At 38.2% G+C, this 15,286-nt stretch overlaps 1 protein-coding gene across 10 annotated transcripts in view; it reads right to left on the bottom strand.

The window, feature by feature from the left end:
- The window catches only part of RASAL2 (RAS protein activator like 2), a 265,824-nt gene that overhangs the window by 33,104 nt on the left and 217,434 nt on the right, over positions 1-15,286 (bottom strand). For all 10 annotated transcript variants that reach the window (XM_033092539.1, XM_033092540.1, XM_033092541.1 and 7 more), the window contains 3 exons: positions 3,370-3,523; positions 1,915-2,013; positions 788-1,342 (listed from right to left, as the gene is read on the bottom strand). In XM_033092539.1, coding sequence (XP_032948430.1) covers positions 788-1,342; positions 1,915-2,013; positions 3,370-3,523 — 808 coding nt within the window. The remainder of the gene's footprint in view (positions 1-787; positions 1,343-1,914; positions 2,014-3,369; positions 3,524-15,286) is intronic.

Below are 15,286 nucleotides of genomic sequence, written 5' to 3'. Positions count from 1 at the left end.
AACTCCTCTGGGTCTGAAATACAATTTTACCATGACCAACTGGCATATAATAGTGACTCAGCCAGTTAAGTGATTATGCCTCATGAGGTAATAATTTTTATAGTTCAGGCTGATCAAAGACCATCATTTGGTTATTGTTCTTCACACAATTAGCATAAATCTTTTTTTTCATCTTCCTACATTTCTACTGCTATCCAGGATGAAATGAGATAAGGCTATCATGACATAACTACCAATTATGTAACATCCCTTGGTATTTTTACTCCAAATATAGATTTTAATCCCATGAAGACTCTCGCTAATACCCAGCATGCTTTTGGAATACCTCCTTATGGGACCAGAGGATATGTCATCAGTTAATCCTAAACAAGATAGAGTGCAGGAGTAAAACCACCATATAACACACTCTGGAGTTAAAGATAAATAATCTTGAATACACAGTAGCATTATCACGCCAATACTACCATTTATTTTGTCAGACAACATAGAGGTATCTCCTTCATGCAAATGGATGAATATGTAATATCTAAATAAATGGGTAAATATATAATATCTGAATAAACAATATCTAACTAAGTTATTTGTGGTCTCTCCATTTAACTTCTTTAGTTTTATAATCCCCATCTTTTCTGGATCTAAGAACTACTAATGTCTTTATTCTTTTTTCTTTTTTGACCATTAGCAAAGTATATTTCTCTAATTTGGATCTTCACAGTACCATATGTGTGTTTCTTCATAAAAGGTAGGAAAGAGATTTTGGGTAATGCAGCCCGTCTTCTCCACTTACCTTGGCTCTGCCAGTACTTTGAAGAATGTGCACCAAGGCACAAGCCAACTCCTCTTTATTTCTCACACTAATCACTGGTTCAAGGACAGAACACAGCATAGTGTAGTTGCTGGTGACAAATTCTGCAAATTCTTTGTACTGCTCCATAGGTAGAATGGTGATAGTTTGGAAACGTGATTTAATGCGAATAGAAGGTCCTCCTGTCTTTCCTTTGTTGGGGGTAGGTGTACTCACTGGATACCACTTTTCTACAAATTGGCGACCAGTCACACTGGCAGTGGGGATGTTGACTAGCCCTACATAATTATTCTTGTCCTTTTTTTTCTTTTTTTCCACGTCTTTATAAATGTGAACTGTGATGCTATGAAGAGGTGGAAGGCTGTAGAATTCAAAATGTTCACCCCAGAAAATATTGTCTGCTTTGGTCTTGCTGGTTGTACGAGCAAAGAGAGTATCGTCAAGGCACAGTTCACAGAAATATTTCTTTTTAGGGGCGAGGTCCTTGGCTTCAATGATCCATAAACGGAGAACATTTTCAGCTCGTCGGCAATTGTCCTATAAAGAGGTAACAAAGCTGAGTTTGAGAGCTGAAATCCCAGAAAGACAAAATTTCCTTTTAAAATAGGCGATGTTGATTATATGTTTTATTACGGGTAATCAATAAATAATGAAAGGGATTGCTATCTCATTGTTCAGGATAACAGCAAGCTCTAAACAAAAATGTATTGGAATCTTAGAGAGCCACATACATACATTCTATTTTACTTGGGTTAAAAAAACATCATCCTGTAATACAAGTTCGCAAGTCACCAGCGTAGTGGCAACTGGACTAATGTCTGCAAATAAAAAAGAGATAAGTAGTTAAGAAACTTGTGTTCTGGTCTCATTTCTATCATGTACTAGCTTCTGACTTGGGCAAGTCACTTAACTTCTCTGAGTCTTCTTATCCACATTGGTAAAATCATGATAATCTCCACAATAAGATTATTTTGAGCATAAAATGGCATAATACACAAATGTGTTTAAAAGGCTCTATAAAAATTAAGGTATCATCGCTGCATTTATCTTTTATCAATTTACTGCTTATGGAGTTATACTTTTTTTTATACACTCAAAACCACTATTACCTTATTTGGTTGAACTGTCCTGCGAAGGTTTTCCATCCACTTATCCCTCTCTGAAGCAGAGTTACAGCTGAAGCATTTACTTCCACTTAAATAGGTAACCTTCAACATAAAGATTAGAGATAAGGAAAAGGAAACATAGGGCTCAGGGGCTCTAGTTTCCTTGTTGTACCATTTAAGAATGAGGGATGTGTGATGAGCCCAGTTCATACGATAGGAAACCAAAACGACATTTGCCAGCTTTGTGATTTCTGTATCTACGTCTATATCCACTTTTGGCTTCACATCCTCAGTCATCTCCAGGTCTAAAACAGCTTATGCAATTTCTTGGGACCACCTTCACTGTAATATTATATAAGGTACTAAGTGAAATTGAAGAGTTACCATTATTGGGTTACTACTGTCTTTGGAACCCATTTCTCCTCCACTAGGCAACCTATCTGTTGATTTCTAGTCTTTATGAGGTTAACTGACCACTATCATCACTGTTCTTTAAAAATGAAACATATTATTTATCTATATGCCTAGCACCTAACACTGGGCTTGGTATAACCTATTGAACTGAGTTCTACAAATACGGGAAAGTTCAAGCGGCTTATAAAAAAATCCCTAACAGATGACCTGTCCAAATTGCTAAGTGTGCTGACATATTAACTCAATCTCAAGTTATAACCTAGTGAATCAGATTAAATTATATATTCTGATCGAATATGGTAGCTATTAGCCACATATACCTACTGAGTACCTAAAATGAATGTAGCTAGTCCAAACTGAGAGGTGCTATAAATGTAAAATACACATGAGATTTTGAAGACTTAGTACCCCCTCCCAAAAGAATATATAAAAAAAAATCTCTTTGAAAACTTTTATATTAGTTACATGTTGAAATGGTAAAGGAAAGTTTGTTCATTCAAGATATTAGGCACCTGCAATGTGCCAGGGACAGGCCGAGATGCAAGGATTATAAAACTAAGTAAGACATGACATGGTCCCTGATTTTGAACTGCCCACGTTGTCGTTAGAAAAATTACGTTTTGATTAATTTCCTCAAAGAACCATTATAATTGGGGGCTTAGACTTTCAGGAGAAAAATAATAACGTAGTGAGTGATATCTTTACCAATACTAAAAAATTGAAACACGAATTTAATGTTAGTCTTGTGGCCTCTACTGAGCAGGTACTAAGAATCCATTTATTTTGAAAGGAGATTAAACCCAAAGGAATGAGAAGCCATCATTAAAACATCGATCGGCAGTATAATTAGATGAATAGATTTCCAAACCTTTTCCCTGCAATTTCCAATACCTGAAAACCAGTTAAGATGATCGAATCACCAATACCATAGTAATGAAATCACTGTGTTTGAATATAATTCATTACATACAAAATACAATGAATTACTGGATAGAAAATCTGCTTGTTGTTTAACTGCTCTGCCTTCTTTCCACACTGTTTTACCTCGAAGCAGAAGTCCTGCCCAAGGATGCTACTGTGCAGCGGTTTCACTGATACGGGCTCCCCTCTCCCAAGATCCAAACATTCCACGGCGCTGCATGGGCTCAGCAAGGATTCGTGGGAACGGGACTCCTTCAGTTTAGGCAGCCCACGCGACCTGGCAGCAGAAACAGGTATTTAAAACAGGGTAAGTACTTGGTCAACAAGGAAATGAAGGTCTAATGCAATGGAGGCTAACAACAAATGTATAAATGCCGAAGGAGAAAATAAGTGAGGAGCAAATGAATAGCTAGTCTGTAATGGCCATAATGGCAGCCATAGGCATGTGGCACATATAAACCATATATGTATTTGTGTGCGCACATACACACTTTTTTCCTCAATAAAGCACAAAAACATACTATAATTTTACTAGTCTCAAAGGAGCTCAAAGCTCACTCCTGTTTTGGAGATGGAGAAATATATACTATTCAAGGTTACCTTATATGTTCTTATTTATGCAGAGGTATTATCAAAAGACACATTATTTCTTTCTTTTTCTTTTTTTTCCCATGTATATTTCTTTTTTTTTTTTACCCTCTTATATCAGTGATAAAATAGTAGTGGGTAAATCCTCATTCTGTTTCTTTCTGCTTTGGCAGAACACACACACACACACACACACACACACACACTCTCTCTCTCTCTCTCTCTCTCTCTCTCTCTCTCTCTCTCTCTCAAAGCCTCGCTTTTCAGCACAAGACCCTGCCTTTCAAAAGGTCTGATTTCCATCTCAATATGACATTCTTTTCTGGCAAGCTTTTGGTTCTCTTCATGCTTTACTATATAAATATGAATAAAGAATAAAATGCCTTGAAGAAACCTCCCACCCGCCAAAGCAATGTTCAAACGCTCATGTAGAAGAACAGATCTTTGTCAGCAGCATTCAGCCATCCTGACTGACTTTGTTTCCTAGCTCTTTAAAGAAGAATGCTGGGAATCATGGCTCTTGTCATGACAGGAGCTAGAACTGCCAGCCTTCCCCTTGGAAGAATTAATGAAGTCAAACAATAGACAGCACAATATTCTTGAATCCAGAACTGAATGGCCAGGCTGTTTCACTCCATAATTATAGCATTTATTGACTGAAACACCCAGAGTTAAAGACATATATTTCAGCACAAGTACCCAGTAATAGGGATAAAAAGAAATGCCTTGTGTCAAGACATTTATTTTTTTGTGAAACATTACATTTAGCAGCTTCATTCATTTCCTTGAAATAATCCCATTAACATTAAAAGGAACTGAAATACTTGATGTCAGAGTAACTTTCAATTAAATCATAAAGTAAAGAGATATAGGAAAGTAGCATTAAAGGCTGCTCTTTCCCTGTTTCCATTCAAACATCATTTAATCAAACACACAGTGAGAAACATCTTGAGCAATAAAACTTTAGTCTATTCTTTCCACACACAAAAACCCAACCACCATTTAATACTTAGAGTAAAAAAATGTGTGCTCTGATATGCAGCAGTCTTTTAAAGGTCAAAAAGTCAATAATTATTATTTATCATTGATAATACAAACATACGCACAAAAGCCACCTAATGTTTTGTACATAAAAATATAACAATGCAACAGCTCCACATTTATTTCCTTTTGCTCTGTTGGAGAGGACAATGACATGTTATATACTGCAAACATAGCACAACAACTATAAATAACTAAAACAATTTAATGTTAATGTAATTACTATACAACCTTTCCCCAAATGCTTCCTAGGAAGCCTGGCTGAGGCAATAGGATACTGTAATCTTTCTTAAACACAGAACACAACAATTCCAGCCCATTTTTCTCAAGCGGAGTTGTTTGGAGGGAAAAAGCCTCCTAGGCTCTGATAGTGAGCCTCTCAGCAGGAAAGAAAAAGGCATCCTTAAAATAGGAGGTATGACAAAAGGCTTAGTTTTATTTTTAAAGTTCTCTAGGAAAATATTCTTAAACACAAATTAATTTTATTTCAAACACAATCAATGTCTACCTACATGAAACAATGGTATAGCCACCTGGCAGTGCAACCCCAAAGCATAGTGGTGCCACATGTCACGGTGTAGCAAGTCACTTTCTGAAAACTACAGCTCAGAAAACAACTCTCTGCTTAGAAGACAAGAACCAACAGAAGACGGTTCCCCTGCTGCCTTCAGTGACTGATAACGTCTTTGGGTAAATGTTTTCCAGGCGTAATTTCAAGTCTCAGTAGAAGCAGACCAGAAAGTCAAACACCAGAACGTGAAGTCATTATCCAAACGGAGTGCAGGATAGGTACTCTCCCTTCTCCTCTTCCCCAGGCTGCACCCAGCCCCTTAGGTAACACAAACAAGGTTCCTGGGCTCTAGGCTGGGCCTGTTGCCATGGTGCTACACCTATGAGGAGACAAGAGCCGAAGCAGCAGGGAGAAGCTGCGATTGGGACTCCAGGTGCACGCTCTGCAAGCTTGACCATTTTAAGACAGAGAGGAAGGAACGGCAAGGCTCCTACCCATTTCCACTACCAATTTCTCAGAGTCAAAGACTGTAGCAAAAAACTGAGGCAACCTGGGGGTGGAGGAGAATCTCTCCACTCTACTAGGGAACAAAGCTGAGAAGCTTTCGCTTGCTCCCTGTGGGATCCCCATATCTAGCCCCTCCTAGAAGGTACTTGCTACACCTCACCTTGCGAGTACAATCTTTCTCTCATAACTGTTCTATTTCCTGTGCAGTTACCCTAGTTTAATGTTTCTAGGTATGATTTTACATACATGTTTCTAGGTAGGATTTTACAACCTTTATCTTATCTAGGTTACACATTCTTTTTTTCTTTTAGAGACAGTTGGAGAAAATTCTTTATTCACTGTATTTCCAATGCTGAACAAATGTCATTTCGACACTCAGGTCTAACTTCCAAATGCTGCCATAAACAGATATTACAACCAAGCCATCAGGAATTAGAATTCAAAGTTCCTCCTAGGTCTTGAAACTGCAATCATTGATACACAGTTCAGAATCTCCCACAGTTCAGCATGTATGTATGTACACACCTACACACACTCACTCATGAAGTGAACACCGAAATCACTATATGTTCAACGTTACTGCCGCATGAATAAGCAAGCCCTTCTTTTACTGGGAAGCAAGTGTCTCCGAGAAGACGGAAGTAATTCCCAGAGAGGCAGGTTACAGTAAACAGGAAGACCAAGTGGCCTGGGAATGCCTTGAGGGGGAGGCTTTATCTGTGCAAATATTTTGATACAGTACCATTAGTAATCTCAAGTCCCCTGCAAATCTGGTTGGCCACCTCCTGTACCTTCCTATGGATTGATTTAGATCTGCTAACTAGAGAGTTTCAACAGCTCTGGTTGGCAGTTTACTTCTCTAATGGAAAGTAGAATGTGGATTTATCGAGAAAATAACACAAGTTTAACACAACGTTTCCCAGTCCAGGCCAACAATAGCCTTCATCAAGGAACCTAGCCTCGAAAGAGGACCTTGTGAGGTCAGGGTTCTCTTCCCGACTCCCGCACTCCTACCCTACCATCCCAAACACCATGTAAGGATAATTCAGGGCTCCAATATGACTATTCCTCCATTTATCTGGGAAACTGCTTCCCGGAAGCAATTTCACTTCTAATTAAGGAGTACCATATTCTTGACATTTTTAAGGTCAGCAGCCAACCTCGATTTCTGTGTAAACTCCAAGACCTCTACCAATGTGACCAGTAAGGGTTAAAAATCTAACCGCTTTGCTGATGAAGGTTACCTGCTGCTCCTGACCTATTTAAGAGATGAACCAACTACAAGGCAGGAGAGGCTTTCTATTACTTGCTACAGTGAATGAGTATTATGTTGCTTTAACCCACATCCTTATCTGAAATGCGTCTTAAAAGACAAAAGTGAAGGGTGGGGAGGTGAGGAGACAATGCACACACCACTGGACGCACCAATGAAAAGGAGTCAAAGAACTTTGATCAGTGCAGTGTTAAGTCAAACACAGCTGGGTGTTACTCAGCTTCACCATCCAATTTTTAAAAAAGCCCTACTTCCCCCAAAGCACCAATGGTGCTCGGATGTCTTGCCACACGTTGACAGATCCAGTTCCAAACTTGGGAAACTTTTAATTAAAAATGCTTATTGCCACACAAAATCCTGTATTCCGGTGCCGGTGAATTTCTGTTTGGCTCAGCCGTTTTGATCCAGCCGGCTGCACTGAACTGTTGAAGGGACAGCTCAGCCATATGCTGGGTGCAGCCCTAAGTATACGCTTGTGTTCACCAGTATTATTCCCAGGGCACTGCGCCTCATCGGAAAACTTCCCAGGTAGTAATTAACAAAATTTGGTATTCTAATCTCTACCGGCAAGTTTACTTAGGGTCTAATCAGTTTGTTAAAAAGTGCATCTGAGATCTCACTTTGGGAAAAATGTAGTGCTACTTGTTCCTTTATTTCAACTGTTTTTCAAGCTGGTAGCCAACTGACATTTTTTGTTTGAAAGAGCAGATCCTTTCTGGTACTATCATTTTAAAGGTTTCCCTTCCTGAATTAAAAAGGGAAGGAAGGGAGGGAGGGAAAGGGGGGGGGAGAGAGAGAGAGAAAGAGAGAGAGAGAGAGAGAAATTAAAGCTCATTTGCCAGAGTTCTACTTGTGTGCTAAAAAAAAAGAAACATGTCCTCACTAAGGATCCTGACAGCACTGGCTGCACTGGTTTACCTGCGGCAGTTAAAGCCAGTCCCTAGGGCTTATATTACTCACTGATTTTTATGTTAGCTAAAAAAAAAAAAGACAACCACTCACACACAAAAAGCTATTTATGGAAACATAACATATACTGCTAATCTTCCTTCTCCCTGTTCTCAGTCTCTAGACAGGATGGTCTAATGAGACCAGCTGCCAATGGTAAAAAAAGAATACTTGTTAGCCTGAGTTGTCACTTAAAATGAACAAACTCTTGGAAAGGAAATTTATCATCACAGACAAAAATGACATTCAGCCTATTTTGGTACATATATACATACACATACAATGAAGATGGACACAGAAGGAAGACAAGATTATAAATTTTAAAGCATGTTCTGGAAGGCAGAAAATTCAACTAGCCTCCAATGACAAGACACTAGGGAACAATGTCTTTACAGAAACTGGACCATATTGTAATACACTCTTTTTGTGTGTCCTTAAATTGCAAATGGAATAAACTCTACTAGTGCCTATTAAACAATTTAATATAAACACAAGTATAGTGAATTTAAAAAACCCCATGGAACTGAACCAAACCATACTCAAAAACCAACTCAACTAACATATTTACTAGGTAGGTAATGGATGAGTGGAAAGACTAATAACTTTTCTTTCTCTTTTTCTGAATTCAGTTAGACTTTTAGTCTCATTACTGCCAGAAAATTAAGTATAAAAGAGGAAAAAACACTGATGTTCAATGACATTTATTTGTTAATCATTCCTAAATTCATAACTATCTGCTTTCCACCTAATTTGGTAGAATAAATGAATATATGTATGAATCCATCTATGCATCCACTAATAACCTGGTGTGCATTATATGTCAGGCACTGCACCTCTAGGGAGATGGAGGAACACAGGGGCAGGCAGACTCCCTGTAGCTGGCTTGGCTGGGGCAAGTCTGCAGTTTCTATTATCTTGGACTGAACACAAATAAATTCAGAGTCAAGACCTTTTATTTAAAGCAACCACAGATGAAATAAATGGATCAGAGACCTAAGCATAAAAGCTAAAAAGCATAAAACTTCTAGAAGAAAACATAGATGAAAATCTCCTGGGACACAGAAAACCCCCATAAACATTGCTGGTGGGAACGTAAAATGGTACAGGTACTCTGGAAGATAGTTTGACAGTTTCTTATAAACTTACACATGTACATACCATACGAGCTAGCAATTGCACTCTTATATATTTACCCCAGAGAAGGGAAGACACGTGTATACAACTGCTCACAGCTTTATTCCTAACAGCCAAACACTGGAAACAACCCAGACGTCCTTCAGTGGTTAGACACACCCTGGTACATCCATACCAGGGGCTACTACTAGGCAGCAGTTACAAGGAACAGAGTATTGACAGATGCAGCCACTGACTTGGTGGATTTCAAGAACGTTCTACTTGGAGACAAAAATGGTGACAAAAATCCAATTGTAAATTGTTACATACTATCTGATTCCATTTATAGAACATTCTTGAAATAACAAAACTATAGAGATGTAAAACAAATTAGTGGTTGCTAAGAGACAGGGATGGGTGAGGGAGAAAGGTGTGACTGTAGCGGAGAAAGTTCTTTCTGATAATGGAACAAAGTTGACCATGGTGGTGGTTACACAAATCTATACACAGGATTAAATTGCACAGAACTATAAAGATACACAAATGAGTGCATATAAAAATTAGTGAAACCTGCAAAATGTCTGTAGTCTAGTTAATAACATTGTACCAATGTCGATTATCTGGTTTTGATATTATACTACAGTTATAAGATATCACTGCTGGGGAAAGCTGGGGAAAGGGTTTGCAAGACTCTATGTACTATTTTTACAACTTGTGAGTATATACATTCCAAATAAAAGGGTAAAAAATTAGTTCTAATTACTAGGAGAAACTCAAGAAGCTGAGTATATTGTTCCAAAATCCCCCCACAAATGAGCACCACACTTAGCTACAGGTATTTCCTGACAAAGAACAAACAAGCAGACTACTTTAGAACCAAGCTTTGTCAGTGAGCCTCAAAATTGAGGACATTACTTTGAAGGTTTTTATTTGAGGGACACTTGAGGGGGGTGAGAAAATTCTACTACATCTGCTTGTCTTTACTTCAAGACTTGGGTAAATTGAAGCCGCACTTCCAGAGTAAAGTTAGTTGGCAACCTGACAGGCATTCAGAATTCCAGAATGCCTGACAATGTAGTAGGACCACTGTTTTTCAGCATTCCCTAGTTTTTCAAACTTTTCAAAGTGCATTTGAATGGAAGGCAGAAATATCAGAGTCTTCTGTCCCAACACCCTCCCACGTGACATAGCTTTAATGTGAAAACGCTGCCAATATTGATCCTAGGAAATCACTTTACTGGCTTTTATCTGATTAGATGGCTTTGGAACAATGATGACTTTGTGACATCCTATTGATTTTACCTCTAAAATGTTCTTTCTATCTTGTCTCTGCCTCTTCATTTCCACTGCCACTACCCTCCTTTAGATCCTTCATTGTTTCTTACAAATTGCTTTTTGCTAACTAGTCTGTTAAACTTAGTCTCTGCAAACCAAGTCATTTGAAATTCCATTGCTGGATTAATCTACACATAGCACAATTCTGGTTAGGTTATTTCCTTGCTCAAAAATGTTTAAAGGTTCCCCGCTGATTATACAATAAACTCAACTCCTCAGCACGACATTCAAGGACTGTCCTGTCTATGGAATGAATATTGGGTTGAAAATAATTTCCACTAAGAATTTTGAAAATATTGTTCCATTGACTTCTGGTTTTCAGTGTTTCCACTGAGAATTTCAATGCAACCCTCCACTTCTCCTTTCATACTTAACATACTTTTTCTTTCTAGAAGCTTTTAAGATATTTTTAAAGGCTTGGTGTTCTGATATTTCATGATTATGTGAATTGATGTGTGTGTGTGGGGGGGGGGGGGCGCTTTGGTCTTTTTTCATTCACTGCTCAGGGAATTCAGCGGCCTTTTCAATGTGGACATTTATGTTTTCTTGTTTTGAGAAATTTTCTTGTATTATTTCTTTGACAATTTCCTCTCCAAATTTTTTCTACGTTCTCTTATACTAGAATCTTCTGGGTTTATTTTCTCATCTTCTGTTCCACTTTCTGGGAGAATGACTTAACTTTAGCTTTTATATTTTTAATTTCCAAGCTCTCTCCCTTGGTTCACTGATGTTCCTTTTCTTATAACATCTTGCTATTGTTTCATAGATGCACAATCTTATCTTTTGAAAATATTCATTATGCTTTGAAGTTGGTTTTGGCTCCATCCATTATCTCTGTTTCTTTCGCATTCTTTTTTCTCCCTCCTAATTATTTGTTTTGTCTCTGTCATTCATGTTGGAGACTTTCCTCAAATATCTGGAGATTCTTGGTTATCTGTTTATATTTAAAAGTAAAGCACTGAATCGGGGGCGGCCAGTTAGCTCAGTTGGTTAGAGCGCGGTGCTCTTAACAACAAGGTTGCCGCTTCGATCTCCGCATGGGCTACTGTGAGCTGCGCCCTCCACAATTAGATTGAAACAACTACTTGACTTGGAGCTGATGGGTCCTGGAAAAACACACTTTAAAAAAAGAAAAAAAAGCGTAAAGCACTAAAACGCTCAATGGAAGCTTTGTGTGCTGTAATGGAGCTTCCAGACTAATGAGCTTCATTGCAGAGTACTTCCTGGCCAGCTGTTTTTCTTCCCCCCCTAAGATAACATCTTTATTGACATATAATTCACATACTATAAAATCTACCCATTTAAAGTGTACAGCTTTCAGTATATTCAGAGGTGTGGAATTATTACCACAATCTAAGCTTAAAACATTTCCATCACTCCAAAAAAGAAGCCTCCTGTCCACTAGCAGTCATTCCTCATTTATCAGCTCTAGCCCATACTCCCACTAATCTACTGTCTCTAAAGATTTCTCTATTCTGGACATTTCATATAAATGGAATCACAATATAGCGTCTTTTGTGACTGGCTTCATTCACTTAGCATAACGTTTTCAAGGTTTATCCACGCCACTTCATGCCTTTGTATGGCTGAATAAACATTGCATTATATGAATGTATCATGTTTTGTTTACCCATTCATCAGCTGATGGACATTTGGGTCCCCGCTACTTTTTGGCTTTTATGAAAAATGACGCTACGAACATTCATGTACAAGAGTCTGTGGTGACATGTGTTTTCATTTCTCTCGAACACACTTAGGAGTGGAATTACCAGCTGGGATGGTACTGGGGGAACAAAACTGTCAGTATCTGTAGGCCTTTTTATCTGTGCTGGTTCAGTCTCTCACATTTGCTATGTGATAAATGTGAGCCTGGCTGCTGGTCTTCTAGAGCTGGGTGGAAGCTGAGCCTTTCCTGAGTCCTGGGGGTGGATGGGGAGATCCACCTCCTTCTTATGTCAGACAGCTAGCTGTCTTTGTAATGTCCAACCTTTCCTTCTTCCCAACAACAGATTCTTCTATTGGGGGCAAAAATGTATCCAGGTATAACATTTCCAAGCTCCTCTTGCAAATAAAGATGACGATGAGACATAAACAGAAGTCACTGGATGGGGTTAGAGGGAAATCGCTTTAAAGGGAGATAACTTAGCTGGAACACAAGTGCCTTTTATGGGTCCCTGTTTTCTGAAGCCTAAAACCTAGATGCTATGGCTGGAGCCGGAAGCTATCTTGTGTTCGTAAAGAGATCCTTGATGATCGTAAGGACAGTGGAGGAAAAAGCCCACAAAGAGCCCTGGCCTCTTAGCCCCGGACTGCCCACCTTCAGACTTCTTTTATATGAGGAAAAATTAATTCTACCTTGTTTAAGCCACCACTGTTTTGAGTATGTGTTAATTAGCAGCTGTTGTGAATCCTAAGTGATAGACTTTTCAGCATTTCCTCTTGCAGGAAACTACGTCTGATCTTCCTCTAATTTTAAATAATCTATCATTCAGATTTCTCCCAGTTTCATCAAAGATGGAGTTCCTATTTTTGTTTCTTATATTGAGTAACTTTTAAGACATAAAGCAGACAGGTTTTTACCTATCAACTTAAAAACTGGGAACTTTAACCTTTCTAATCTTCCTTCCTACCTCATCCCTTTACATACCATGAACTATAGTCAGTACTTCTCTGCAAAGTCTGTAATTTCCTACTTTTTGCTTCTCATTATTTCCATTCTGAGGAAAGCTCTCTCCCTGTGTCTATTTCTAAGTTCAAGTTATGCCTGTTCTTTAAGGTTCAACTCACAGGCCATTGCCCTCTATGGTCTTTCCTGATCCACCCAATAGGAAGTAATCTCACCTCTCCGATACCATTTCCTTCTGGACATTTCTTTTACTGGACTCCTTGAGGTTTGGGGCTATGTCGTCATTAGTTCTCTATATTCCCTTGTAGCACCTGACTTTCAGGTCTCTACACAACTGTCACACATTAAATATGTTACTCTAGATCAGGAAATTAATCTTTTAGAAATATTAATTACTTGGCAAAAATTCACCTGTTATGCCTATGTCCCACAACTCCACAAAGGAAATTCTGGGTTTAAGAATCATCATAAATCGACCCCCAAACCAACACTGGTACCAAATTCCATCAGCACCTTCGAGCAGAATGACTTGAAGACCACTCGTTAGACAAACCTGGAGCCATTAGAGTGCTTTTAATCAGTCAAGGCTGTGTGTTAAAACATCCTCTGGTAATCCACACAGAAAAGCTTTCTGATCATATGTAGTAAACCTTGTTTAGGTGAAACTAACTCATTTAAAACTGTTTCTTCACTACCTTGAAGTAGGAACTCAGATTTCAGGAGAATAATTTATATTTTTAAAATGTTATGCATGCAGATAAGGTTCGTGGTTATCAAAAACCTTGAAGAAGTCAAAATATGATCACTAGGTCATTATCCTCTGATACCTTGTGATAGAATATTTCCTTCTCTTGATAAAGGGAGAGATAAAGTGATTTGCATAGCATCATGATGAGAAATTTAATGAGAAACAGATCCCTGGCTTCCTGAGTTCAGTGTTCTGATCAAGGCTGGCCAGGTAAGCCACACAGAAAAAGAAATGACATGTTGGACCAAATGAAATTCTAAAACATTTATACAACTTAGGGACATGATTTTAAAATACAAGAAAGACGATGGGAGAAAATATTAGCCATATACGAGTGCTCACAGTCCTAATACAGTAGGTCCTCGAGTAATGTCGTTTTGCTCAACATCGTGTCGTTGTGACGTCACGAGATGCTGTAGGAACTTAAATTCTTGTTTATATCAACTAGCCTGTGGTAAAATCTGTTTGCTATCCATTGTTTTGCTTAAAGTTGCAGAATTTATCAACACGGTTAAGTGAGGTCTTATTGCAATCATAAGGCATTCCTCCAAATCATAAGAAAAAGGACAAACAGCTTAATAGACAAAGGGGCAAAAGATTGAATAGGCAAGTCATAGAAAAAGGTTAAGCTTACTGGACATTAGAGAACCACAAATTGAATCCCTCTTCCCCCCGCCTTTTTTTCCCCCCGAGAGGCAATATAGCATAAAGCTAAGAATATAAGCTCCAGAGCCAGACTTCTTGGATCTGAACCATAGTTCCGCCACATTTTCTAAGCTGTGTGACATTGCTCAATTTTTACTAATTTCTCTGTTTTAGTTTTCTCATCTTCAAAATGAGGTCATAAGAGCAAATACCCTATAGGGTTGTTGAGATGATTAAATGAGTTAGTTCACTTGAAATGCTTAGAACAGTGCCTGGCACATAGTATATACTGTATAAGTGTTTATTATTATTATTCATCCATCATATTGATAAAATGTAAATGGTTGTTCGAAAAATAAAAGTAATCTTAATTTGTTGGCAGAAATGGAAATACAGCTTTTATGAAAGACATTTTGATAAGTGCATACTTCATAGCTAGTAGTTCTACATCAGAAATGTGACCCAATCACATAGGGACAAAAAGGTTCATGTTCAACAATGCTCATTTTATCTCTATTTGGTGCCAAAAAGGGGGAAACAATTTAAATATTAATCAACAGAGAGCTGAAGTTTGTATGTTACAATTAGCTGTAGCATACTAAGGCGGCAGCTGTTAACGAGTGATATAGTTTACATATGTTGACATACAAAGGTGTCCAAAATATTTATACTAAAAAGCAAGTCACAAAGTCGTATGTATAATAT

Source organism: Rhinolophus ferrumequinum, chromosome 22 (assembly GCF_004115265.2).
Source record: "Rhinolophus ferrumequinum isolate MPI-CBG mRhiFer1 chromosome 22, mRhiFer1_v1.p, whole genome shotgun sequence".
NCBI lineage: Eukaryota > Metazoa > Chordata > Mammalia > Chiroptera > Rhinolophidae > Rhinolophus > Rhinolophus ferrumequinum.
Note: the sequence above shows the minus strand (reverse complement) of the source record. Positions and strands in the feature narration are given on the sequence as shown.